Genomic DNA, 27,407 nt, shown 5'->3' with positions numbered 1-27,407 from the left:
CCCAACCCTTCATCCTCCCGCTGCTGTGTCTGTCCATCCTCCCCATCCCATCCCTGCATCCTCCTCATCCCTGCATCCTCTCCCGCCCTGACCCCATCCCGAGCCTCTCTCCATCCCCCATCCCCATCGCTGCCGCTGCCCTCCGTCCGTCCCTGTCCTTCCCGGCTCCCCTGTGCCGCGGGCTGGGAATGGTACAGCCCTGCCTGCAGCGCCCGCCGCTCCGGGGACGGTGCTGGAAGGTGAAGGCAGCGGCTGCGGGGGCTGCGGGGGCTGCGGCGGCCGCGTCCAGCCCCGACAGCTCCCGGGAGAAGGGCTGGGAGGGACCCCGCGCCCGGCTGCATCCCGATCCCTCCCGCGGCTGCTCCCGCGGTCCAGGCAGGAGCCATGACCCAGGGAAAGGTAGGAGGGAGGCCGGAGCGGGCGGGATGAGTCCGTCCCTGTTGCATAACGGCGCGTTCGGAGGAGGAAAGAGGGGTGGAGGGAAGGGATTTCAGGAATAAAACGATGGATGGAGGGGGGAGCTGGGTACCCGTGCACGGACCCTGCGATGGGGGCGGAAGGGGCTGGGGGGTGGAAGGGGCTGGAGGTCTGGTTTTGGGGTTGGGGGCTGGTTTAGGGGTGGTTTGGGGATTGGAGGCTGGTTTGGGGTTGGTGTTGGGACTGGGGGCTGTTTTCGGGGTGATTTTGGGATTGGGGGCTGGTGATGGATGCACAGCTCAAACCCTGTTGGACCCGTGGCCGTTGCTCCCCGGGGGGCTCCGGGAGGTGTTTGTGCTTTGCCATCCCTGTGCCCACCCGGCAAGCGCCCGGCACTGCCCCGAGCACCTCCTGCCCGGCCCAGGGGCTCGGCATTTTGGGGTTCTCCAACGCTCTCAGGCCGGGGAGGGGGGGTTGTGCATCTTCTGCCAGCTCATGCACCATCGCCATGGCAACGCTCTGGATGCAGCTCCATCCCTGTGGATCTCCTTGGATATCTGGGGGGGGGAGGGGGGGGCTTGCATGATCTCGGCCCCCTAAACCCCGGGGACAGGGAAGGGCGGGGAAGGGCAGTGCCGGGGGCTGGCAGGGGAGGTGGCACAGCTGGATCTGGGACCCGGCCCAGCCTGGCCCCTGCTGTGTACCTAAAGCCCTTCTCACTCGGGGCGGTGTTAGTGAACGCCTGCCGCGCTGGGGGCTCGCTGGGATTCCAGCCCCGCATCCCGGGGCCCGCGGGGCCGCCATCCCCGGGCTGAGCTGGCTCCTCCCGGGGCAGCAGAGGAGCCCAGGCGGACAGTTTATCCCGGGCTGATCGGGAAGGTTAAAGGGATCATGTTCCCAAGGAGAGGCGAGCGCTCAGGTGGCCCCAGGCTGGCTCCTCGCTGCCATCCCAAGTCCTTGAACGCTGGGAAGCGCCAGAGCTGAGCCTCCACACGGGCAGAGAGGAAGGAGCCGGGAGAAAATTCCGGAGGGCCGAACCAGAGCATTCCTGGGAGCAACTGCCCAAGATGGGTGTAAATGAGAATGAACAGCGCAGGATTTTCTGCCCAGGAGCTGAAAGCTCTTTTTCAGGAGCAATGTAGGAAGTTTGATGAAAAGCAGAGAATTCCTTGGATGGTTTTGGTGTCACGTTGAGCCCGAGGCACCGCGGGGGCTCCGTGTCTCCCCTCAGGCCTCCCTGCCTGGAACTTCTCATCCCAATTAACACCTCAGGGGCTTTCCCGTCTCCTTCCCGGGGGTGCCGGGATGGGCCCTGTCCAGTCCCCAGGAGCTGCTGGGTGTCTCCCGGTTCCTGACCCTCTTTTCCAGCAGAGCCCCCTCCCCCCGCACTGTGTCCGTGCCAGGTTCTCCTTCTGGGCGGTTTCTGGGATGGTTTCACTCAGATCTCTCTCTCTCCCCCCTTTCTGTGCAGCTCTCCGTGAACAGCAAACCCCCCAGCTCCGAGGGGCAGGGGGACAAGAAGGACAATGCCACAGCCCCCCCGGCCCCTCCGTCCTATGAGGAGGCGACAGCGGGAGAAGGGATGAAATCCGGGGCTTTCCCTGCCCCGCCGGCGGCCCCGCTCCACCCCAGCTGGGCTTACGTCGATCCCAGTAAGTCCTTCCGTACTGGGGTGAGCCCTGGGAGAGGGGCAGAGATTCCCCCAGGACTGGGGAGGCGACGAGGAGCAGGGATGAGAAGGGGAGCGGGGATGTGGTGCCCAGTTTGGTGCAGGGCAGAGCTGCAGCCGTGAGCTGGGTGAGCCTCTGTGAGCACAGGAGAGTCCCTGCCAAGGTACAAAAGTCTCCATCCACCCCTGCGAGTCTCCATCTACACAGAAAAGTCTCCATCTGCAGAGAAAACTCCGTATCTATACACGAAAGCCATTCCAGCCATCCCAGAGACCTCACCCCCTTCCAGACGTGGGAGGAAACTCCTTCCCAGTCCCATGGGGGGAGAAATCCCCATTCCCAGCTCGCTGCCCTGGGTTATCCCAGCTCCCGGGGCTGGAGGGGAAGTCCTGGAGCAGCTGCAGGGATCCCCCCACCCCCTCCTGCAGCTCCTGCTCTGCCCCAGCTCTCAGAGCAGCTGAGGTGGCACAATCGGTGTCACGATTGGTGTCACAGCCCGAGTGTGGCTGTTGGCAGCTGGTGACAGAGCCAGGGAGGCTGGTACACGGCTGGAGCCGAAGGCTGGATTGTTCCAGCATCCGTGTGGCCATTCCTGGGCAGACCAGCAGTTTTTCCAACAGCCAGAAGCTCCCTGGAGCTCCTGCTGGGCTGTGGCAAAGGACAAAGCCCCGGCTGTGCCCAGGGAACGGCTCCGGGCCTGCAGATGGGGCTGCACCGGGATGGGGTGGCTGGGGAGTGACGCGGGGGGTGGCTGAGTGCTCGCTCAGCACAGTTCCAGCCAGAGAAAACGCTGCAAGGACGGGATTTAGGGACTCCTGCTCCATCCTCTGCTGCCTGTTCCATCCAGCTGCAGGGACGGGACGCTTCGGGAAGGGGAAGGAGTGAAAACTTCCCCTTGGGATGTCTGTGCTGGCACATTCCGATGGCTTCTCAGCTGTTCCCTAAGGAACAGAGGGGAGAAATCCCCCCCAGGGGGCTCTGGCAACATCTGGAGCTTTCTGCTGTCATGATGAGTTAGAGTGGGCGAGGCCCAAAGGGGGTGGGATGGGGTATTTTGGGTTTAGGGGGTGGGATGGGGTATTTTGGGTCTCCAGGTGGGAAACCCAGTCCATGGGATGTCTCACACCTTACTGGGAGCAACTGGAGAGAAGGGACGTGGATTTGGGGTTGTTTCTGGGACAATGAACTCAGGACATGCTGTCCTGCTGGGGCCTTGGACGGGGGGACGGGTGTGGGGACAGCAGGAGGGAGGAGGGCAAAACCCTTTGGAGGCTGGGGACACCGCTACGAGGGAGGGAGGAGGTAAAACCCTTTCGTTCCCCCGAGGCACTGAGGGGCCAGTGTGGTGCTCAGGGGCCAGTGTGGTGCTCAGGGGTCAGTGTGGTGCTCAGGGGTCAGTGTGGCGTTCAGGGGCCAGTTTGGCATTTGGGTGCCAGTTCAGGTGCCAGGATTGGTGCAGGAGGCTGGGAAGTGCCCCAGGGATTCTCCAGCCCCAGCTGCTCTGTGCCCGATGAGGGACCCAGGAGAACGTGCAGGAGGTTCAGCTCCAGTGGGGCAGGAAGGAAGGACCAAGGGATTTATTGACACCACAACAGCACCAGGGATTTGTTTCCTGCTGGGGGCACCCACGTGAGGCTCCTGCATTTCCAATGAGCAACTTTTGACCACGAAAACAGGAGAAATTCAGGATCAGGACCTTGAGTTTGGCTTGGTGTCTGCTCTGAGATTGAGAGTGTCTTTCCTCCATCTTCCTGAAGGATTTGGGTGTCTCTGAGCTCAGAAGCTTTAGGAGGAGGGAAGGCATCTGTGGACCAGGCAGGGACGGGAACTTAAAGCAGGAAAGTCACACAAAAATCCCTCTGTGGAAACCCAGCGGGAGAGACTTGAGTGCCACAGGAGGGGACATCAGCAAGGGAAGCAAAGAGTGCACACAATGATCACAGAATCATGGAATGGTTTGGGTGGGATGGGACCTTAACGCTCATCCCGTTCCACCCCTGCCGTGGGACAACTCCCACTGTCCCAGGCTGCTCCAAGCCCCGTCCAGCCTGGCCTGGGACTCTGCCAGGGATCCAGGGGTAGGGAAAACCAGCAACAGGAGCTTCTGTTCCTGTTTTGGCAGAGCAGAGACGACTTGTGTGGTGACTTGAGGTTTTGGGGGAAGATTTTTCCCACTGGAGGCATCGGAGCTGTTTCGTCCTTGTCCAGGCTCGGTGCTTAACTGTTCCCTGGCTCCCTGCACAGAAAGGGGATTGAGGGATGGGCCTCAGGGAGCTGCCAGGAGCTGCTCTCGCAGCAGGGACACTGTTGATGAAAGCCACGATGCAAACACAGCTCAGGAGAGCAGCGAGGGAATCCTCCTGCTCCCGCTGGGAATGCTGAGTCACGGCTGCTCCGGGGATGCGTTCGTATCCACTGAAAGGAGAGCAAGGGATGCTCCCAGCTTTCCAGCTGCTGTGGAAGGTTTGGCGTTTCCTCAGACAGGATTCAGCCTGGCTTTGGGGTGGTTTGTGGGAGTGCTCCCCGCTCTGCTCCCAGGGATGGTCCTGGCGAGCTGCAGGAGGGGGAAGGGAGTGGAGGAAATCTGGGAATTTGGGGCACCTGAGCCGTGATCCCTCCCTGGGGTCAGGGTCTGGCAGCCGGCGGGAATCGGGGTGGGAGCTGCTCCCTTTGGCCTCTGCAGGCACCAGCCCGAGCTACGGCAGCGGGGGGTACCTGGGGGACACGGAGCTGCTCACGACCTTCAGCTGGGACGACCGGAACGTGCGCAGGGTGTTCATCAGGAAGGTGAGGGAGGGACACGTCCCTGTGCCCTGGGCTGGCAGAGCCGGAGCCCCCTGCCCTCGGAGGGGCCGGGCTGTGCTGCACTCTGGGGTCCAAGGGCCACCTCTCCCTGCAGGTTTACGCCATCCTGATGGTCCAGCTCCTGGTCACCGTTGTCATCGTGGCTTTCTTCACCTTCTGGTGGGTGCTGGGTGTGTCCCGAGCCACCTGGGCCCCGGCCCTGGGCGGGTTCCTGGGGCTGTGTCACACCTGGATTTTGTCCCGAGGATTCCAACAGAAAAGCAAAGCTGAGGGAACACTGAGGTCCCTCAGTCCTTTTGCTCCCATTCCCACCCACGCTGGGGTTGTGGATCATCCATCCTGGGGGACGCCCTGGGCTGCTGCCCCTGGGCAGGAACTGCTGGGTTTTCCCTGTGGGAGTTAGCAGGTCCCGGCTCCAGGGGCTGGGCTCCCTCCCCTGCTCATCCCCCTCTCCAGCTCGGGTGACCGAGCTCCGGGTGTGTGTGGCTCATGTTGCCTCCAGAGTAAATAATGGATCATCACCAGCCTGAGGATTTGGGCTCCCTAATCCCCTGTGGGAGCCATTCCCGGCCAGCTCCGGTGTGGAACTGGGGGAGCAGCGCTGCCCTTCCCACCTGGCAGCTGGAATTGCTCTCTGCGGGCTCAGGCTGCCAAGAAGATTCGCCCAGGCTGGGTTTTCATTCCCCACGCTGGGGCTGTTCCCGGGGTTCCTTGAGCAGGGAGCTGGGAGGGATTGGATTTTTCCTGCTCAGGATCTTTCCTTCTGTCTTGCAGTGAACCGGTCAAGGGCTACATCCAGACCCACTCCGCCTGGTACTGGGCTTCCTAGTGAGTATCCCTGGCTTTTCCTGCGGCCTTGTGAGCTCCAGACAGCCAGGATGGGGCTGCGGGGATGTGGGAAGGGGCTCCAACACTTCCCAAACCCTTCCCTGTCCTGCACGTGAGGAATCACTCCAAAGTGTCCAGGGGCAGCTGGGGAGGGTCCTGGAATCACGGAATGGGTTGGGTTGGAGGGACCTCAGAACCCACCCAGTGCCACCCCTGCCATGGCAGGGACAGCTCCCACTGTCCCAGGCTGCTCCAAGCCCTGTCCAGCCTGGCCTTGGGCACTGCCAGGGATCCAGGGGAATCCACAACCTCCCAGGGCAACCAGTCCATGGGTGAGCCTGAGGTGAGAGGATGGGAAATCTCACCTGAATGAGCCAGAGACACGAGAGAGGCGAACTCCAAGCACTTCCCAAAAAATGGCTCAAGAAAGCAGGGTCAAAGTAAACGCCTGAGTATTTCTGGCAGAAAACCAGGGAAAACCGGGGCGTTTCCAGGGAAACTGTGGAAACTCCTCTATGAGTCCTGGAAGGATGTTCAGGGGACCTTAGAGGCTTCATCTTGGGAATGTCCCCTTGGAAGCTCCAAAAACCTCCTTGCAGAGCACCCAGGAAAACACTGCAGAACCCCATCTGTGACACCTGGAAGGATGTTCAGGGTACCATGGAGGCTGAATTTCGGGATTTTCCCCTTGGAAGCCGGGGATTGCCGGGGTTTCCATTACAAAATACCCAGTGGGTACGGGGTTGGATTTGGAGGTGCTGGGATGTTCCCGGCCATGTCTGAGCGGGGCTGTCACTCCTGGGGCTCCAGCCCAGAGCCCTGAAGTTGGGATGCCATTCCTTGGTGGCCCAGCCCAGCCCGGCACGGAGCTTCCGAGCGCTGGCATCTCCTGGCTCCGCGGTTTCTGGGCTCCTGGTGGGGTCAGGGCTGCTCGTTAAGTGTGAGGTGAACTCAGCTTTAATCAGTTCACACCCAAATCAGGAGATGAGACACTGGCTTATATAACCTGGGAAAAGCCTCCGAAGAGCAGCAATGGGAGCAGCTGGCAGCTCCGTGGCACCAGGAGGGAAGTGAAGGTGCTCCAGTGGGCAGCCGGGGCTGGACAGGCAGTGTCACCTCGCAGGGGGCAGGGAGAGGAGGCTCAGCCCTGCTCGGGTCCCCACCTTGGCCCCTGGGGTCACCTCTTCCAGCTCCCTGCGCAGAGGGAGTTTATTCCTTCCTATTTTCCAGTAGGAACAGCCTTGGGGCAGCTGGGGGGTTCTGTCCTGGAGGAATTCTCCCCCTGGTCATTGTCCCACTGTGTTCAGGTGAGACCCCACCTGCAGAGCTGCCCCAGCCCTGGGGCCCAGCACAGGGAGGACCTGGAGCTGCTGCAGAGATCCAGAGGAGGCCCCGGAGCTGCTCCAGGGCTGGAGCCCCTCTGGAGCCAGGCTGGGAGAGCTGGGGGTGCTCACCTGGAGAGGAGAAGGGAAATGAGACCTGGGAACTTCCGGTGCCTAAGGGGCTCCAGGAGAGCTGGAGAGGGACTGGAGACAAGGGATGGAGGGACAGGACACAGGGAATGGCTTCCTGAGGGCAGGGATGGATGGGATACTGGGAAGGAATTGTTCCCTGGGAGGGTGGGGAGGGCCTGGAATGGATTTCCCAGAGCAGCTGGGGCTGCCCCTGGATCCCTGGCAGTGCCCAAGGCCAGGCTGGACATTGGGGCCTGGAGCAGCCTGGGGCAGTGGGAGGTGCCCCTGCCCATGGCAGGGGTGGGATGGGATGGGATGGGATTTGAGGGTCCCTTCCCACCCAGCCATTCCATGACTTTAATTCTGTTTTTTCACTGCCCAGGGAGCCAAGCCCTTCCCTCCATTCCAGTGTCTCCAAATGCTTGTCCTGGTCCATTCCTGGATCCCCTTCCTGACCAGAGACCTCTGTAAAACAAAGCTGGGAGCCCCAGGATGGTTTCCCACTGCTGGGGTGGCACCTCAGGGGAATAAATCCAGAGCGGACGAGGGATGGACAGCCCCGCTGGCTCTGTGCTCCCGCCAGTCCCTTTCCAGCTGCTCAGCCGTGTCCACTCTGGCTTTCCTGGTTTCCCAGTGGGAGAGCTGTGCCTGGGTTATCTCTGTGCCCTGCTCGTGGCCCTGGGCTCTGCCGTCACCTCCCTGCCTTGGCCGAGGGTCAGTGGCTATCGGGAGCCATCGGCACGGCCAGAGCCGCTGCCCCGGGTGCCAGGGAAAGCAGGGAGCAGCTTCCAGAGCCTGGAAAAACACCCGGCTGAGGGCGGGAGAGCCTCCCTCAGCTCTGGGGCTGCTGCGCTGTGAGAGGGGACAAATCCTGGCACATAAAAACTGCCAGGACCTGTGCGGGGCTGGGCAGCCACGGCTCTGCTGAGCCAGGAGGATCCTCCTGCCCTGGGCTCTTCCCTGGGTGGATCCTCCTGCCCTGGGCTCTTCCCTGAGCCCTTTTCTGAACAGATCCTCCTGCCCTGAGCCCTTCCCTGGGTGGATCCTCCTGCCCTGGGCTCTTCCCTGAGCCCTTTTCTGAACAGATCCTCCTGCCCTGAGCCCTTCCCTGGGTGGCTCCTCCTGCCCTGAGCCCTTCCCTGGGTGGATCCTCCTGCCACGAGCCCTTCCCTGAGCCCTTCCCTGCCCTGGGCGCTTCCTCAAGCTCTCCTGCAGCGGAATCCTGGAATGGGTTGGGTTGGAGGGACCTTAAAGCCCATCCAGTCCCAAACCCCCATGGGCAGGGACACCTCCCACTGTCCCAGGCTGCTCCAAGCCCCATCCAACCTGGCCTTGGACACTTCCAGGGATGGACAGTCCAAAGCTTCTCATTCCTGGAGGGATGCACCATGGAGCAGCTCCCTCCTCCAGCACAGCCCTTCCAGCCCTGCCTGAGCCCAGTCACTCTCCCAGCCCCTGGTTTAAGAACCCCCAGCCTTGATCCCACCAAGCTGGAAAAGGTTTGGAAACAAGGGGCAAAGCCTGGCACCTCACAGAGCCATGGAATCTTGGAATCACGAAGGTTGGAAAAGCCCCTGGAGACCATCGAGTTCAACCATCAACCCTCCCCTCAGCACTGGCCGTGTCCCCCAGTGCCACATCCACAGCTTTTTGGCCACTTCCAAGGATGCGATTCCAGCGCTGCCAGGGCAGCCCCTTCCAATCCCTGGCCTCCCTTTCCATCAGGGAATGTTTCCTAAGAGCCAGCACAAATCCAGTTCCTGCCCTCTTTGTCATTGACACATTTGGGAGCTCTCCTGGGCCTGAACCCGACCTTGGCTCTGCTCCAGGTCCGGCCCTCAGCTTTTCCAGGGATGTTTTGTCCCACCCTAGGGATGGGCACTGCAGAGGAGGCCCCTGAGGGCAGGAAGGAGCTTTAGTGAGGGACCAGGGGTAGGAGCTGCCTTGATCCGCGCCTGACGGGGTGTTTGCATTTCCAACATCCCCATCCCATGGGAATTCCCACCTGCACCACCATCCCAGGCTGGTTTTCCCCCCTGAACTCTCCCTCTCTCCTTGCAGCGCTGTTTTCTTCATCACCTACCTGATCCTCGCCTGCTGCTCCGGGCCCAGGTACGGGGATCGGTTTGGGATCTGGGACAGCCTGGGGAATGCAGCAGGAATGTTTTCCTCAGCCCCTGTTACGGGGCAGGGATGGGGCTGTGCTGGCACCGGGATGGAGGGACTGGGGCGGCAGCTGTGTTCCCATGGGGTCATGGAATGGGTTGGGTTGGAAGGGGCATTAAAGCCCATCCAGTGCCACCCCTGCCAGGGCAGGGACACCTCCCACTGCCCCAGGCTGCTCCAAGCCCCAATGTCCAGCCTGGCCTTGGGCACTGCCAGGGATCCAGGGGCAGCCCCAGCTGCTCTGGGCACCCTGCTCCCGTGCTGGAAGCAGCTGCTCCAGGCCTGACGCAGCCTCGGGTTGCTGCAGCTCACGAGTCCAGTTGCAGCTCCGGATTCTGGGAATGAAACGTTCCAGAGGATGCTCCCGTCAGCTCCCAGCGGAGCAGGAATGTCCTGGGGACCTTTGTCCCAGCAGGGCGACCCTGCCCGCGCCGCCCCTGGCACTTTTGCACAGGGCACTAATTACCAGCACGGACATGAATTACCCAGCAGGGTCATTAATTACCCTCGTGGCCATTAATTACCCGCACAGCTACTAATTACCCTCGTGGTCACTGATTCCCTGGCACAGCCCCTGCTGAGCGGCCCCTTCCCTTTGCAGGAGATACTTCCCATGGAATCTGATCCTGCTCAGCATCTTTGTGAGTGGCACCCCTGCACTGGGGCTGAGTGGCCCCAAGGACACCCACAGGGCTGGGATTCCTGGGGAAACGGGGCAATTTCATCCTCTGATTGCCCTGTGCTTGGGCTGAGGAGCTGTGCTTGCACTGGGATGGGAGAAGCCGGAAAAAAGGGAGCCTCTGTTTGTTAAAAACTTACAAAAAATAATCCGTGGAGTCTGGTGGGAGCTGGGATGGGAGCTGAGATGTGGGGTGGGAGCTGGGATTGGAGCTGGGGTGGGAGCTGGGGTGGGAGCTGAGATGTGGGATGGGAGCTGGGATGGGAGGTGGGATGGGAGCTGGGATGGGAGCTGGGATGGGAGCTGGCTCCCGTGCAGGAGGGATGCAGGAGCAGGGGATGCTCCCGGGCCCTCTGCCCTCCCTCTGCCCTCTCCCGTGGCTGTCAGTCACTGGGGGGTTCCAAACGCTGCCAGAATTCCTTCTCCTGCGGGTCTGAGAGGCTTCCCTGCCCTTTCTCTGGGATTGAGGGAGTGCCTGTGGTGTCTCCTCCCGGGACATGAGGGCACTAACAAGGCTCTGTTTTCCCCAGACCCTGTCCATGGCCTATCTCACGGCGATGCTCTCCAGGTGGGTTGGACACTGTCCCGTGTCCTGTGTCCTGTCTCTTCCTGAAAAAATTCCCTTTTCCTGAGGAACCTGGGCCACCTGAGCTGTCTGGGGCTCCCAGTTCTAAGGAAGGTTTCCAAGGCCTGTCCCTGTCCCGGTGGAGGCAGCACTGGGGGATTCCCACATCCCAAATCCTGCAGGAGAGCCCTGGAGGGCCGGGACAGGGCAGCACCTGGATGGGCTGGAGGTGACCACACAGTGATCCCACTGGGCAGCTCCCAGGCGGGCTGCAGTGAGCCAAGGGATTTTTTGCAGCAGTTTCAGGAATTTGTATCCCCCAGCCTGTTCCCTTCCGCTCATTTGCACTGGGAAATCTGCTCCTGGCTCACGTGGGAGCCGGGAGAGCAGGATGTGATCCCGGGCGGGTGATGGATGTATCGGGACAAAGAAATCCGCGGCCTCAGCAGCTCCAGGGGGAAAACTCCAGTGACTCCGCACAAATCCCCCGGGAGAGCGGGACTGGCTTTTCCAAGGGCTGAGCCTGGCACTGCAGCCAAAATCCTGATCCAGCCTGGAGACCATTCCAGCCTGAGCCTGCAGCTGCTGTCCCTGCTCCAATCCCTCCTTCCTGCCCTTTTCCAAAAGCCAGACCAGGCAGGAGCCCAGGGGCTGCTCCTCTGGTTTCCCCTCATGCTGCGGTGACTTTTGGCATCCTGGTGTTGTTACCTCCCAGTCAGGACCCTCCCCATTCCCTGTCTGTCCATGGGTTTGGTGGGCTTGGAGCCCATCGGCTGCTCTGGAGCTCTGGGAGGTCCAGATGGACCCTCCTGCCTTCCCTCCATCCTTCAAAACAGCAGGAAAACCCATCCAGGCTTTTTTCTCTCCTTCCTTTTTAACACGAGTGTGGGATATTGACACTTCCAGTGCTCTTCGTGCCCGGAGGATTCGTGCTTTCCTTGCCAGGCTCCTGCCTGTCTGAATCCCCCCTTTCCATCCCTGTGGGAACGATCCCAACGTGGTTTTCCCGGTAACTTTGCAGTTACTACAACACCAAGTCGGTGCTGCTGTGCCTCGGGATCACGGCCCTGGTCTGTCTGTCTGTCACCATCTTCAGCTTCCAGAGCAAGGTGGGACTGTGGAGCCTCCCTCGGGAAGGGGCACATCCGGGGCAGGACAGGGAGCCGGGGGCAGCTGGGAATGTCTGGGAGGCTCTGGGTACAGGACCGAGGGATGTGGGGATGTCACGAGAAGGTTGGAGTAGATCAGGGAGGGATGTGACTGGGATGGGAATGGGGCTGGAAGATGCTGACATGTGGGAATAATCTGGGATTTTGGAGGACTGGGATGTGTCAGGGATGTCAGTGGGGCTGGAAGAGGCTGGCTGGTGGTAAATGGGAATTTTGGAGGGTTGGGCTGTGGGATAGAGAAGGACACAAAGGTGTGTGATGGATTTGGGATTCCTGGTGTGTGGTGGGTCCCGAGCCCTTCCCTGTGGCACTGATGGGGGTTTGGGAAGTGTTGGCTCTGTGCCGGGGGTGGCTGAGGGGCAGAACCGGCTCTGGGGGGTTCTGTGGGACTCGGGGGTTGTGGTTCCCGCCGGGATGAGCCCCTGGAACGGGACATTCCCGCCTTCCGTCCGCAGTTCGACTTCACGTCATACCAGGGCGTCCTCTTCGTGCTGCTCATGGTGCTGTTCCTGGGGGGACTGGTCCTGGCTGTCATCCTGCCCTACCAATATGTGAGTGACCAGCTGGGCCAAACTGGGCCAAACTGGGCGGGCTGCGGGGGTCAGCTCCCCAAAACCAGGCGGGAACCCCCAGGGAGGGACAGAAGAGCAGGGGGTCATTCCCGGGGATGGCCAATGGGAACGGCTCAAGGATGGAACTGGCCCAGGGTTGAGGACGTTTCCTGCTGCTCCTGGTGACGGAACCATGGAATCCTGGAATGATTTCGGTTGGGAGGGACCCCAGAGCCCTGGACAGGGACACCTCCCACTGCCCCAGGCTGGCCGTGGGCACTGCCAGGGATCCAGGGGCAGCCACAGCTGCTCTGGGAAATCCATTCCAGGCCCTCCCCACCCTCCCAGGGAACAATTCCTTCCCAGTATCCCATCCATCCCTGCCCTCAGGAAGCCATTCCCTGTGTCCTGTCCCTCCATCCCTTGTCCCCAGTCCCTCTCCAGCTCTCCTGGAGCCCCTTTAGGCACCGGAAGGGGATCCAAGGTCTCCCTGGAGCCTTCTCCTCTCCAGGTGAGCACCCCCAGCTCTCCCAGCCTGGCTTCAGCCCTCAGAGCAGCTCCATGGCCCCCTTTGGACTCATTCCAACACATCCATGCCCTTCCTGTGCTGGGGCACCCTGGATGCAGACGGGGTCTCACCTGAGCACAGGTGCCTCTGCTCAGGCCTCAGTTTCCCCTCAGTAAAACAGGGAAATGAGCACATTAAACTCTGTCCCAAATCCAGGGCAGGACTTGGACTTAGGACTGACACCCGGCACCTGCAGAGTTCAAATCTCGAGGCCTCAGTTTCTCAGCAATGACCCTGAGGTCTGAGTGACCCTCAGGAGCCAAGTCCCCAGGGACAGTGACCCCCTGAGTGTCCCCAAGGCCTGCCAACCCCTCACACAGCTCCAGGCACTTCCTTCGGCCTCTCTGGCCACTCCTGGCTCCAGCTGTGCCCAGGGGAAACCTTGGAGCAGCTTCCAAGCACGCTAGAGCAGGGCTGGGCTGCATCCAAGGTGTCTCATCCCGGGAGGCCTCACTGCCAGAGCCCAGCAGCCCCTGGGACACTGGGATGGGTGAGGGAAGGGGGTGGGGCCGGGCAGGTGCCATAAATCCCCTGAGAGGCTCAGGGATCCCAAATCCTTCGCCATCCCAGCCGGTTCCTCTGCCCTGAGCCATTCCCTGTGGAAGACCTGCAGGAGATTCCCACCGGTCCCAGCCCTGGAGCTGGTGCTGGACAAATCCAGCCTGGGCATTCCAAAGGGTTGGATTTTGGCTGTCGGGGCTCGGGCTTCTCCTCTCCCCAGTGGGAATGTGAGGCTGGAGCAGCTCCGGGTGCCAAAGCACAGCCATGAAACTGGAGAGACAGCTGCTCCTTATCTGACATGTGGCGAGATAAGCACAGCGGAGGCAGCCCGGGAATGAGCCCGGGAGGCAGGAGGCAACTCTGGAGAGGCAGGAGAAATCCCTGGAGAGGCAGGGACATCCCTGGCTTCACTGAACCCATCTCGGGTTGAACCAGCACCTTCTCCTGGTTCCTCTGGGCCACAGCAGGGGCTGAGCTTTGGTCCCAGTTCCAGTGGAATTCCCCCCGTGACTCCCACAGATGAATATATTTAATCTGTGCATGTTAATTAAGCACAGAGTCATGGAATATCCAAGGGGGAAGGGGCCCACCGGGGTCATCCAGTCCAGCTCCTGTCCCTGCCCAGGACATCCCAACAATCCCACCTTGTGCCTGAGCGTTGTCCACGCGCTCCTGGAGCTCTGGCAGCCCTGGGGAGCTGTTCCAGTGGGGGAAGAACCTTTTCCCAGTATCTGACCCAAACCCCCCCCGCCACAGCTCCAGCTGTTCCCTCAGGTAAATTAAAGCTGGGTCTGGCTCTTGGAATATTTGGTGTTTCTTCCACTGGGATCAGCCGTGTTTGGGTAAATAAATCCGTTCTGGGGGTGCTCCAAAGTGTTCCCATGAGGGAGTGCTGGGACTGGGACACCATCCCTGCAAGTGTCCAGGGCCAGGCTGGACAGAGCTTGGAGCACCCTGGGACAGTGGAAGGTGCCCTTGGCAGGGGTGGCACTGGATGGGTTTTAAGGTCCCTTCCCAACCCAAACCATTCCATGATTCCACGATTTCCACGGGACAGTCACTGGGGCCAAGTGCAGTTTGGGATAACAAACACCTGGCGGAGAAGTTTAGGACACAAAGGCCACAGTGAGGGGGCAACTGAGGGCCCGTGTCCTGCTCTGTGCCACAGAAACTTTCCCAAAGAATCTGTTGAAGTCGGAAGTGGTGCAAATCCAGCCTGCGCCTTTAGAGCACCTTCCCAACTTTTCTCCCCCACCTGGGAGCCAAATCCCGTGGGAGGGAAGTCCTGCGTAGCCCATTCTGCCCAGCTCTGACGGCTGTGTCTGTGTCCATGTGCCCGTGTCCGTGTGTCCGTGTGTCCATGTGTCCATGTCCATGTGTCCACGTCTGTGTCCATGTCCATGTGTCCGTGTCCATGCGTCTGTGTCCATGTGTCCGTGTCCGTGTCCATGTGTCCACGTCTGTGTCCATGTCCATGTGTCCGTGTCCATGCGTCCGTGTCCGTGTGTCCATGTCCATGTGTCCGTGTCCGTGTCCATGTCCATGTGTCCGTGTCCATGCGTCTGTGTCCATGTGTCCGTGTCCGTGTCCATGTGTCCACGTCTGTGTCCATGCCCATGTGTCCATGTGTCCATGTCCATGTGTCCATGTGTCCATGCCCATGTGTCCGTGTCCATGTGTCTGTGTCCATGTGTCCATGTCCATGTGTCCATGTCCATGTGTCCGTGTCCATGTGTCTGTGTCCATGTGTCCATGTGTCCGTGTCCATGTGTCCGTGTCCATGTGTCCGTGTCCATGTGTCCATGTGTCCATGCCCATGTGTCCGTGTCCATGTGTCTGTGTCCATGTGTCCATGTCCATGTGTCCATGTCTGTATCCATGTGTCCATGTCTGTGTCCATGTGTCTGTATCGATGTGTCCATGTCTGTGTCCGTGTGTCCATGTCTGTGTCCGTGTCCTTGTCCGTGTGACCGTGTCCATGTCCATGTATCTATGTCCATGTCCATGTGTCCATGTCTGTGTCCGTGTCCATGTCCGTGTGTCCGTGTCCATGTGTCCATGTCTGTGTCCATGTGTCCATGTCTGTGTCCCTCAGGTCCCGTGGCTCCACGCAATCTACGCTCTGCTCGGGGCCGGGATCTTCACCATGGTGAGTGGCTGCTCCCGGGATCCGGCAGGGAAAATGGAATTTGGGAGGGAGCTTGGAGCCTCCAGGGAGCCGGGGCAGGGATTGCAGGGCTCAGGGTGGCCCCGGAGCAGCGATCCCGGCGGGAGCAGAGCCTGGCATGGGAGGTGCTGCGGACGTGCTGGTGCCAGCACAGGGCATGGTGCAAGTGCCAAGCTGTGTGGGGTGAGCAATCCCAGCTGGATTGCTCCGCAGGGATCGTGGGGACAGGCCAGAGGTGTCTCTGGAGAGGAGCAAGCAGAGCTGAGCTCAGCACAGCCCCGGGAGCGAGGGGATCCAGGGATGAGGCCGCACGGTCGAGTTGGGGCTGGTTGGGCGAGAGCGAGCCAAGGATTGGGATGAGTTCGTCTCATGGAGGTGCAGAAAGACAGGGAAGGCTGAGCCTGGGGATTAAGGGTAATTAGGAGGGTTTAACACAGGCGGGAAAAGCCCTGGAACTGGGCAGCTCCTCCAAGGAAAGGCTTGGCTTGTTCCCAGTGGTCCCTCCCGAAAGCCCCTTCCAGAGCGAGTGCCGGCAGCGCTGCGCTGGGATTCAGCCGGGAGAGGTGTCTGGGAGGGCGCCCGGCGTTCCCTGGAGCCGGGGCTCAGCCCGGGCCTGCCCTGGGCTCCGAGGCGGTGCCCACTGGGCACGTTGGGAATGGGAGCAGTTGAGCAATTGCCTTTATCACCCATAAAAGACACTCCAAGGGAGCGCAGGGAGCGCGGCGCTGATTCACGGCTCAAGATCCTCTGTAAAATACAAGGAGGCTTCAACATCTGATAATTACCCCATAAACATCAGTCAGAGCCTCAGCCTGGCCCTGCCAGGGCAGCTCGGCTGGGATCTGTTCCGGGGGGGATAAAACAGCATCTCCTGGGGGGTGGTGCAGCCCCCGAGAGCTCCGGACCCGGGGGGGACAGCAGGATGGCAGAAGGAGGGAAGGGAGGGAGGGAGGGAGGGAGGAGAAAATGGTGGATTGAAGTCATGCCTGGGATTTCTGGTTTTTTCTTGGGGCCAGGTCACCCTGTGACCACCTCGTTCCCTGGCAGGTGTTTCCCAGCTGGGGGAAGTGTGGAAGCTTCAAGGTGTGGGCTCTGGGAGAGGAGGAGGAGGAGGAGGGAGGGTGGCTCCAGAGGTGGCCCTGGGATGGAGGAAGCCTGAGGGAAGAGGGCCTGGAGTGGGAGTTACACTCAGGGTTTGACTGTCAGGAGGGAAATGAGGGAAGGGGAAAGTTGCAGCTTGTTCAGTGCCTTGTTCTGAGCTCTTGAATTGTGGTTACAGCCCATAAAAAGGGGCTGCACGTCTGTCCCGGCTCCAGGGAGGCAGCGGGGACATCTCCTGTCATTAGAGCCCTTCTTGCCTCCCTGGGCCAAACCTCCCTGTCACTGTCCTGGGGTTTCCTCCTTTCCCTCCCAGTTCCTGGCCCTGGACACGCAGATGCTGATGGGGAATCGCCGGTACTCGCTGAGCCCCGAGGAATACATCTTTGGAGCCCTCAACATCTACCTGGACATCATCTACATCTTCTCCTTCTTCCTGCAGTTCTTTGGCTCCAGCCAGGAGTGAGGGCAGCAGGGCAGGATCCTCCCTGTGCTGGAAATATGAGGGGTTAAATTGAAAAGCAGAGGCGAAAGGGTTCTGAACCACCAAGCTGAGCCAGTCCCTCCCTTTCTGGTCCATCCAACGCACTGAGGAGCCCCGGGCCCCTCCCGCAGCTTTGTACATTTGCTGTCAGGCCTTTGTGACCCCGAGAGCAAAGCAGGGCTTCAGTGTCGTGTCCCTTCTGCTCCCCCCACTCCCGCCCAGCCCAAACCAGTCCAGAGACTGGGGGCAGGAGACCGGGACCTCCCCGGCCCCAGGGGCTGCTGGAGGTGCCCTCTGCCCGTCACGGGGTGAAAGCGCTGAGACAAAACAACAGCGAGGGCAGCAGAGCAGGGAATTTGGTTAGATCCTGGCAGGAAAAGCAGCTGAGCCAAGGGAAAGGCTTGGGGAATCCTTGCATTGCCCTGTTTCCCACATTCTTTCGGAGCTTGGTGGCCTCTGCGCTCTTCCTGGTGGCTCTGCTGTTGGAAACACGGAGTGTGGGATCATGTAGCTGGATTTGTGCTCCAGGCACAGGGAACTTGTTTGTTCAGGACGTGCAGCTCTCTGAGGCCATCCCTGATGCCACTGCAGGAAGAATTCCCCTGGATCCTTTGCATCTGGCCATGAGCCTTCCCTTCCCTTCCCTTCCCTTCCCTTCCCTTCCCTTCCCTTCCCTTCCCTTCCCTTCCCTTCCCTTCCCTTCCCTTCCCTTCCCTGACAGCAGGATCCATGATCCATGGCCCCGGGCAGTGTGCTCTCTGGAGTGTGGCTCCCCACCTGAGGGGCTGGGATCCCAAGGAAGGAATATTGCCAGGAAATGGCAGAGAAGAGGAGGAGGCTGAGTTTCCATGCTGGGAAATGCCATTCCATGTGGGAAGTGGGCTGGGATCTGAGGCCTTCCCAGATTTGTCCTGGTTGCCCCAAATTTGCGTTCCTAAGGGGTTATTCCCCAGGGACTGAGGCCTTCCCAGAATTGTCCTGGTTGCCCCAAATTCACGTTCCTAAGGGGTTATTCCCCAGGGACCGAGGCCACTGGAACAGCAGTGTTCCCTCTCCCCGGCTGTTTTCCACTGCTCCTCTCCCACACACGGATGGCAGCGCGGCTCTGGATGGGCTCAGGTAACTTTCCACCGTGGCCATGCTCACATTCCCTGTTGGGGCTCAGCTGGCTGATCTGGGACTGTAAAGCTCCCCAGGGAGATAAGGGGCCTTTTGCTCTCATTCCAAGAGTGATCCTTCCTGCTGATAGGACCTCGTATCTCCCATCTCGCTGGGAACGCCGGCGAGTGCGTCACGGAGCTGCCTCCAGCAATCCCTGCTGGAGAGAGGCTCTGCCAGAACGCTGGGACGGCACATTCCTGCTGCTTCTGGCCCGGGTTTTACCCCGCACATGCCCTGTCCTCCTGCCCCACGTGTCCAGTGTCCAGGGAAAGTCACCGTGCAGGCAATGGAAACGCTCTGGCCCCTCTGTGGCTGCACCGATGAGCACAAGTGAGGCCTTCCCCTTCACTTCCTCCCCGAAACACCCCCAAAAAAACCCCCAACCGGACAGAAAACCCACAACCAGACCAAAAAAACCCCAACCAAAGCCAAATTCTTTGTAGGGATGAAGGGCACCATGAGGTGATGACAGCAGGAAGTTCATGAGCTGCTGGTTCCTGCTGAGGAGAACCAAATCCTTGGATTGCTGAGCAGGCAGGACTGGGAATGGCACGGGAGGCACCCTAAAAGTGGATGAAATAAGAGTTTCAAGAGGGAATTTCCTGGCCCTCAGCAACCTGGCTGGACAGCCTTTCCTTGCTCACAGCCATTTCCTGTAGGGATTTGTGCTTTCCAGGCTTGGAGGGAGGAATGTGGAGCTCCATGATGAGCTCTGGCTCTGAAATAGTCCCAAAAACTCCTCCAAAATGCCCTGCTGGGAGCTGGGGAGGAACACTTGGACCTGCAGCCCCCTCTGGAATTGTTCTTTTTCCTTCTGGTGTGGAGTAACTTTGCTGCTGCTGCATCCTGGCTTTTCTGCTGATATATCCTGGCTTTTCTGCTGATATATCCCAGCTGTCTGCTGATATATCCCAGCTTTCTGCTGATATATCCCGGCTTTTCTGCTCCTGTTGGGAATTCCTGGCATGACCCCGCTCCAGGCACCTGACGGGGGGCACCTGCTGCCCTCCCGTGTCCCTTGCATGTGTCCTGGTCCCTTTTCCACACACACACTTGCATGTGTCCTGGTCCCTTTTCCACTTTCCCATCCCAGCCAGCCCTGGTGGATACTGAGCTCGGGGAGCTGGAGTTCCTCGGGAGGCTGAGGGATGCAGGATTTGGGGTGGGATATGGAGGGCTGCTCCCCCTCCTCCCGTGTCCTCCACCCGAAGTCCTCACCCAGCTCCGTATCCCAATCCTCTGGAGCAGTCATTCCTACAACTTCCCTGTAAATAGGATTTTGTATCTTCTCCGACTATTGCTAATAAATGGTTGCAAAACTGAGCCTGTGCCTGTTCCTGCTCTGCTTGTGCAGGTGCTGCTTCATCCCTTAAAATATAAACAAGATCCTGGCACGGCCCAGAGCTTTAACGGAGCCCAGGTCACCTCTTCCCCGCTTATGAGTAAGGAAAACATCCCACACAGAGCAATAAAAAGCACATGGGTCTGGAGCAGGTGTGATGGATGAGGAATATTGGAGAACTGAGGGCCAAAGGGCTCCAGGAATGAGGGATTTGTTCCCTCTCCCACTTGGTTTATGTGACCGCAGGATTCAAGAATCAGTGAGTGGGGATGAGTTGTGAGAGGGCTCCCGCTCCAAGGGAATTTTCTGCAGCGCTGGAGAGCAGCTGGAGCTTTCCCAAGAGTAAATGGAGGAGAAAAGTTCCTCCAGGGACAATTCACCACCCGAAATGGGAACTGGCACTGGGAGGGCCAAACTCCCATCTCACTCCATCAGCTTGGAAGGGATGATTGTCCAGGACAGAAATCCCAGTGCAGCAGGTCTGTGCTTTTGGGAAGCAGTGGAATCCAAAACATGGGAAATTTGGCTCCTGGGAAGTGGTGCTGAACAGCCTGTGCAGCCAGGAGGGATCTTCCTGCACTTTCTTCAGAAAAAAAAGGAGTGAAGTGGAGAATTCGCACCCAAATAATGAGGTGTCCAAGAGCATTTGGATGAGACATCACCAGCGTTCCCTGAAAGTGCCACAGACAGGGTAAAAGGCTGAGGATTCCATCAAATTTCAGCACTTGGCTTTTGGAGAATGGGGCAAGAATTTGGATTAATCAGGCTGGGACCATCAAAAGGGTGATGTAGGACAAGGGGGGAGATGTGTCAGGGTGTGAGGGATGCTGGAGAGAGGAAGGCATCGAGCTGCTTCCCACGCCTGTTGAAAACAGGAATTTGGGGGTCCTAAATCCAGCCAGAGAGAGTCAGAGGAGACCTCAACCCCCCTGGGTTCCGTTGCCTGGAGAAGGGAGGGAAATCGTATTTATTTTTGCACTTTTTTCTGCCTTTCGTTTGCGGCCAGGGCTCCCAGCACAGGGAGGATGAGGAGCTGCTGGAGAAGGCCCTGGAGCTGCTCCAAAGGCTGGAGCCCCTCTGGAGCCAGGCTGGGAGAGCTGGGGGTGCTCACCTGGAGAGGAGAAGGATACAGGGAGAGCTCAGAGTCCCTTGCAGGGCCTAAAGGGGCTCCAGGAGAGCTGGAGAGGGACTGGGGACAAGGCATGGAGGGACAGGACACAGGGAATGGCTTCCTGAGGGCAGGGATGGATGGGATATTGGGAAGGAATTCCACACTGTGAGGGTCGGGAGGCCCTGGAATGGATTTCCCAGAGAATGCCCCTGGATCCCTGGCAGTGCCCAAGGCCAGGCTGGACAGGGGTTGGAACAGCCTGGGGCAGTGGGAGGTGTCCCAGGTGGGGTGGGATGGGATGGGGTGGGATGGGATGGGATGGGATGGGATGGGATAGGGTGGGGTGGGATGGGGTGGGATGGGATGGATTTTAAGGTCCTTTCCCACTCAAAAACCACTGGGTTTTCTTGATTCCACGAAAACCCAGGAAGGGCCGATGCGGGCAGCAGGAGCCTTTCCCCGGCATTTGTGAGCTCCAGGCGCCCTCTGCTCTTCACTCTGTGATTGAAACCAGCACCAAATGAAATCCAGCTTCCTGTGCCAGCTTAACCCTACACCTGCGCCAGGCCCCTTAACCCTAACTCTGCCCCACGGCGCCTCTTTAACCCTGAACCTCCCCCTCCTCTTAAACCCCCCTTTAACAGGGAACTTCCATTTTTTTCTGCTTTAAAACCTCTCTCAGCTGCAGCCCGTAGGGTCCTGGGTACCCTCAGCGCAATCACGTGTTTAAATGTGTTTTAAATACCATTTATTTGTTATTTCTGTGTATAACATTTATATGGTATTTATTTATATAACATCGGTTTATATTATTCAAATATGCTTTCAGTAGCGTTGGTTTAAGTAGCATTTACATGCTATTTATTTGAAAGGAATGAATATGTTCTATAGGATAAGATATGATTTTTATATTACTTAATTAACATGTCCATGTTATTTAAATACCCAACCCCGCCAAGGCCTGAGACCCCGTGGGCCGCGGCGTCGCCGCGGCAACGCGAGGGGAAGCGTTCAAAGAGCACACACGGGTGCTCGGCGCGGTCCCTCTGCAGCCTGGCAGGGCCCAGACTGGGGTTTTTTACACAAAATCTCTCAAATCTCTTCTTTTCGCCCCAAAGGGGCTGTGGCTGCGCTGCTGGCGCTGTCCCTTGTCCCCATCCTTGCCGCCCTCCTCGGACTATTTCTGCCTCGGAACGTTTGTCCTCAGTTGCGGTTCCCGCCCGGCGCGCGGGAGCAGCGGGAAAATGGCGGCGCCCATGAGCAGGGGGAGCCGCGGCCCCGAGCCCGGCGCGGCTCCCTACGGGAACTTCCCGAATTATTCCCGGTTCCACCCGCCCGAGGGCCGCGTCAGTCTCCTGCCCCAAGGGCTCCTGCGCAGCCTCTTCCCCGCGGCCACCCGCCCGCTGCTCGGGCTCGACGTGGGCTGCAACTCCGGGGTGAGGGGGCGGCACGCGGGCGGGTTTGGGGCGCCTTGGGGGGACGGGGTGGGGCCAACTGGGGAGGCACCAGTTTGGGGTGTTGGGGGCACCGGGGCAGACTGGGAAACCCTGGTGTGGGGTACTGGGAGACGCTGGTACAGACTGGAGGACACTGGTGTGGAGTACTGGGGAATATTGTGAGGCGCTGGTGGGGGGCACTGGGACACACTGGGAGCCCCCTGGTACTGGGGGCACTGGGACAGAGTGGGGAGGTCCTGGTGGGGGGCACTGGGGGACAATCCAGCCCATGGAAAAGGCTCGGGATGAGGCACTGGTCCGTGGTGGTGCAGACTGGGAACACAGGTGGGAAACGAAGGAGGAGGGCAACGGGACAAACTGGGAATACTGGGAAAGGCAGGGATCCGGGGGAGGCAGATGGGAACGGTGGGGGGGCCGTGGTGGGGAGTGCTGGGAGCACTGGGGGAGCTGGGGAGGCCTGGGGCAGGCAGTGCCGAGGGTGTTGGAGGGAGGACTGGGAACACTGGGAAGAAACTGTCCTGGATCTGTTAAATTCCTCTAGGGATGGGGAGTGCCCCCCTGCCCTGGACACCCTGGGCCAGGGCTGGACAGCCCTTTCCATGAGGAATTTTCCCTAAAACCGAACCTAAACCTCCCCTGGAATCCGCTTCCTCTCCTCCTGTTCCCCAGGAGCGCATCCCGACCCCTCCTGGCTCCACCTCCTGTCCAGGCTGGAGAGCGAGGAGGTCCCACGTGAGACCCCCAGCTCCCTCGGGAGTGTTCCAGCTCCTTCTGGTGCTCCAGCCCTTTCCCAGCTCCATTCCCAGCTCCATTCCCAGCTCCAGACACATTCCAGTCCCACAGAGTCCTGCCCTGGGACCCCCAAACTGCAATTCCCCCTGAGGCATTCCCTAAAGGACAGCTCCAGCTCCCGTTCCAGGTGAGCCTGTGGAGCAGGCCAGCGGGATGCACATTCCCAGCCTGTCCTGTGCCTGCGGCTCCAGGAGCTCCATGGAATCTCCTGTAATTAAGGATGAATCCCCTTCCCATCAGTATGCACTGTGGAAAGACATTCCAGGCTGGGGACCCTGGAATTCCGGGGGCTTGGAGCCACCTGCTCTGGTGGAAGGTGTCCCATGGCAGGGGTGGAAGGGGATGAGCTGCCTTCCTCCAGCCCGGAACATTCCATGCTTCCCTGGTTTTTGCAGCAGGCCCAAGGTGGGGGGGGGTCCAGGTTCCACCCCAGCTGCTCGGGGCTCCCAGGATGGATCTTTTGCTGATCTTGGTCAGATTTTCCTTTGGGAACCCACGGAGAGGAAGCTCCGGGGAGGTGCCGTGAGCGCTCCCCCTGAATCGCCCTTGTCCTCCCGCAGGAGCTCAGTGTGGCTCTGTACCAGCACCTCGTGGGGCTCCAGCAGAGTGATTCCAGCGGGAAGGAGCTGAACCTGCTGTGCTGTGACATCGACCCCGAGCTGATCCGGAGGGCCCAGCAGAGCAGCCCCTTCCCTGCATCCATCTCCTTTGCCAGCCTGGACATCATGGACTCCGGGGCCAGGGAAGCCTTCCTGAGCTCCTACCTGGAGCGCTTCGGCCGCTCCTCCTTCGACATCGGCTTCTGCATGTCCGTGACCATGTGGATCCACCTGAACCACGGGGACAGGGGCCTGCTGGAATTCCTGGCCCTCCTGGCCTCGCTGTGCACCTTCCTGCTGGTGGAGCCGCAGCCCTGGAAGTGCTACCGGGCGGCTGCGCGCCGGCTCCGGAGGCTGGGCCGGGCCGACTTCGAGCACTTCCGATCCCTGCGGATCAACGGGGACATGGCCGAGAGCGTCACCCGCATCCTGACGCAGGAATGCGCCATGGAGCTCGTCTGCTCCTTCGGCAGCACCAGCTGGGACAGGAGCCTGCTGCTCTTCAGATCCACCAGCGCCCACGCCGAGGGCTCCGACCGAGCAGGGGCCTCGCACATCCCTGGATTGCTGGGCAAGGAGGTGGAGCTGGGAATTCCTGAATCCCCGCTGGGACCAGAGCTTGACTTCCCCTGGGAATCTGAGGCAAGGAGTGTCTGTGACTGATTTTTGGGGACAGTTTTAACCAATTTTGTGGGGTCTGAGGTGGTTCAAGGAAGTGCTCCTGCAATCCAAGTTCCTACATGTGCTTTCCATGTGTATCAAGAATATTCCCTGGAATAACAGGGAACATGCCCAAGGGAATGTAGAATGTCCTGACTGGAACGGCCTCACAAGGATCCTCGTGTCCAGCTCCCGGCCCTGCACAAATCCCAAAAAAATCCCACTAATCCCAAAATCCTGATGCCCACGTTGTCCAAACATTCCCAGACCTCCAGAATCATGGAATATCCAGAGCTGAAAGGGACCTGTGGGGATCACAGAGTTATGGAACATCTGGAGTTGGAAGGACCCACCTGGATCATCGAGTCCAACTCCTGGCCCTGCACAGGACACCCCAAAATCCCACCCTGTGCCTGGGTGTTATCCAAGCACGCCCTGGCCTCCAGAATTATGGAATAATCACAGTTGGAAGGGACCCCCAGCATCATCAACTCCAACTCCTGGCCCAGGACAGCCCAAAAATCCCACTGATCTCAAAATCCCAGCACCCCCAGCTTTGGCCTCTCGGGGCTGTGACCATTCCCTGGGAAGCTGTTCCAGTGCCCGACCACCCTCTGGATGAGGAACCTCTCCCAAAATCCACCCAAAACATCCCCCAGGACGTGGGTGAGGCACCTGCAGGACAATCCCCCCCCCGGATTGAGCCCCTGGCTCAACTCTCCGAGGACAGGGGTTCATCCCTAACGGTGAGTGCTTCTGGGAATAACAAGCTTGGAATAAAAAGCACCGAATTTTATCCTAAATTCCGTGTTGGGGTTTTTAATCCTGTTTTTATCCCCGTTCCTTTCAGCGCCTGAGCGGTGCCAGGGCGCTGAGCTGGGAATTGTGTTGTACTTCCCGTTTTCCTTGCTCCAGTGAGAGTGAGCGAGGGAAGCCCGGGGGCGTCCCGAGCCTTGTTCCGGGTGAGCTCCGTCCCAGAGGGAGAAGAGGCGGCAGCTCCAGGAGGTGGTGCTGCTGTGTCGCTGTTCCCGCCCGGCCGAGCAGGGACCTGGGAAAACCTTGGTGGATTTGTCCTCCTCCTTACGGGGAATTCCTTGATTCCTCCTGCAGGGAGAGGACGGGGGGAAGAGCAAATGTGTGGATCAGCCTGGAGAAGGGAAGAGAAGGGAAACCTTGGAGCCCTTTGCAGTGCCTAAAGGGGCTCCAGGAGAGCTGGAGAGGGACTGGGGACAAGGCATGGAGGGACAGGACACAGGGAATGGCTTCCTGAGGGCAGGGATGGATGGGATATTGGGAAGGAATTGTTCCCTGGGAGGGTGGGCAGGGGCTGGAATGGATTTCCCAGAGCAGCTGTGGCTGCCCCTGGATCCCTGGCAGTGCCCAAGGCCAGGCTGGACATTGGGGCTTGGAGCAGCCTGGGGCAGTGGGAGGTGTCCCTGCCCATGGCAGGGATGGGATGGGATGGATTTGAGGGTCCCTTCCCACCCAACCATTCCAGGATTCCCTGTGGTTCAGGATGCTGAGCAGAGTCGCAGGAGGACTTTGAGGCCCTTCCCATAAACGCAACTTCCACGGGGATCCTGCAGCTCCTCCAGCACGGGAATCCCTTTGGGAATGGAGCAGCTCCTGACGTTCCCGGAGCTCTGGGAAGCTCTGCTGCCTCCAGGGCTGTCGCTCCTGCCGTGTTTTCCTCCCCTTTCCTCCTGCCCAGCTGCTCTTTCCCAGCCGTGCTGCTGGGGGCGCTGCAGGATCGCGCATCCCACACCCTTCCCCCCCCCCCCGGAATGTTTCCCTTCCCCTGTGTCAATATTTGGTGCTGTTTTCTTTCACCTTTGAAATATTTCTGAGCTAAGCCCGGCCCTGTCCCTGCTCCCAGTTAAACGGGGAAAGAATTCCTGCCTTTCTTATTCCTTTGGGAATTTTCGTGCTTCCCTGGGAAAAAATTCTAGGAAGAGTTGCTAGGAAGGTGCATCCCAAATTGTCCCTGCCCCTGCTGGAAGGATCTTTTCCTTCAGAGAGACCCTGGTTCCTGTTCCTCACTCACTGGGGATCCCCCTGGGATGTGCCTGGAGAATTCTCCTGGGCTGCTGCTCGAGGGAGGAGTGTGGGTTGGAGTTGGTAATTCCCATTTTTCTGGTTTTTCCATGCTGTCCATGCCCGGGGTGTCTGTGAGAGCCCAATGGCTCCTTATCTCTCACTCCTGGACTTTGGAATCGCTGATGTGGCTCTGTCCCAGCAGCTCAGGAATGGCCCAACTCCAGAATTCCCTCTGCTTGGCTTTGGCACAGCCAAATCCTTTGGATTTTGCCACAAATATGGCTCAGAATGGTCAAAACAAATCCCTGTGCTCAGCCTGGAGAAAAGGAGGCTTAGGGGGGACTCTCTCCCTCTCCTGAATTCCCTGACAGGGTGGAGCCAGGGGGATTTGGGATCTGCTACCAGGGAACAAAGGAAAAACAGCCTCAAGTTGCACCAGGGGAGGTTTAGGTTTAGGAATTGAGAAAATTCCTTCCTGGAAAGGGTTGTAAGGCACTGGAAGGGGCTGCCCAAGGCACCATCCCGGGCAGGGTCCAAGGAAAGTGTGGATGTGGCACCTGGGGGCATGGTCAGGGTGGCCTTGGCCGTGCTGGGTTGATGGTTGGACTCGATCATCTCTGAGGGCTTTTCCAACCTGAACAATTCCGTGTCTGTGATCCTGGGATATTACAGAGCTCAAGATGGAGCCAGTCCTTCAGCAAGGAGAAAGCAAAATCACTTTCATTTTCCTTTCAGCTCCGTGCTCCTGCTGTCCAGGAAGGTGCTGGGACAGGAGAGGTGGGAACAGCTCTGGGATACAGCGATGGGAGAGCCTGGGAGAGACCCCATGGATCCCACTGCAGTAAGGATCTGGGGAATTCTGTCTGGTTTTAACACTCTGCATTTCCCACGTGCCTAAAATGTGTTCCCAGTTTTCCTGAGGGTGGGACAGAGGGAAATTCCAGCTGGGGGTTAAACCCATGTTTGCTCCTGGGACAGCGGCAAAGCTCTGGGTGTTCTCATGGAGAAGAAACGGCCATGGGGAAATGGAGATCCTGGAGCCAGGGAAGGGTTTGGGAGGGAAGGGACCTAAATATTATCCCATCCCACCCCTGCCATGGCAGGGACACCTCCCGCTGTCCCAGGC

The 27,407-nt window shown here is 59.5% G+C and overlaps 2 protein-coding genes across 3 annotated transcripts in view; both read left to right on the top strand.

Moving 5' to 3' along the window:
- The first annotated feature begins 54 nt into the window (after nt 1-54).
- On the top strand, nt 55-18,710 carry FAIM2 (Fas apoptotic inhibitory molecule 2). The gene is made up of 12 exons (XM_042025748.1): nt 55-399; nt 1,889-2,069; nt 4,771-4,874; nt 4,987-5,051; nt 5,667-5,720; nt 9,236-9,286; nt 9,942-9,981; nt 10,550-10,587; nt 11,606-11,693; nt 12,209-12,304; nt 15,469-15,522; nt 16,955-18,710. Exons 1-12 carry the CDS (start codon nt 385-387, stop codon nt 17,102-17,104), a joined length of 936 nt encoding a protein of 311 aa, XP_041881682.1. The 5' UTR covers nt 55-384; the 3' UTR covers nt 17,105-18,710.
- Nucleotides 18,711-21,793: 3,083 nt separating this feature from the next.
- Nucleotides 21,794-27,407, top strand: part of BCDIN3D (BCDIN3 domain containing RNA methyltransferase) — a 23,532-nt gene continuing 17,918 nt past the window's right edge. Inside the window, exons 1-3 of one of the 2 annotated variants that reach the window (XR_006015637.1) lie at nt 21,794-22,172; nt 23,546-24,990; nt 27,017-27,122. Coding sequence is in view for 1 of the 2 variants with exons in the window: in XM_042025745.1 (XP_041881679.1) it covers nt 21,981-22,172; nt 23,546-24,247 (894 nt within the window). In the remaining variant the exon portion in view is untranslated. Of the gene's footprint in view, nt 22,173-23,545; nt 25,048-27,016; nt 27,123-27,407 lie in introns of those variants that run through there. The other variant, XM_042025745.1, reaches the window with a different exon arrangement.

Source organism: Corvus kubaryi, unplaced genomic scaffold, assembly GCF_017639235.1.
Source record: "Corvus kubaryi isolate FWS band 111438036 unplaced genomic scaffold, C.kubaryi_AGA036_p1.0 37277, whole genome shotgun sequence".
NCBI classification, from domain to species: domain Eukaryota; kingdom Metazoa; phylum Chordata; class Aves; order Passeriformes; family Corvidae; genus Corvus; species Corvus kubaryi.
Note: the sequence above shows the minus strand (reverse complement) of the source record. Positions and strands in the feature narration are given on the sequence as shown.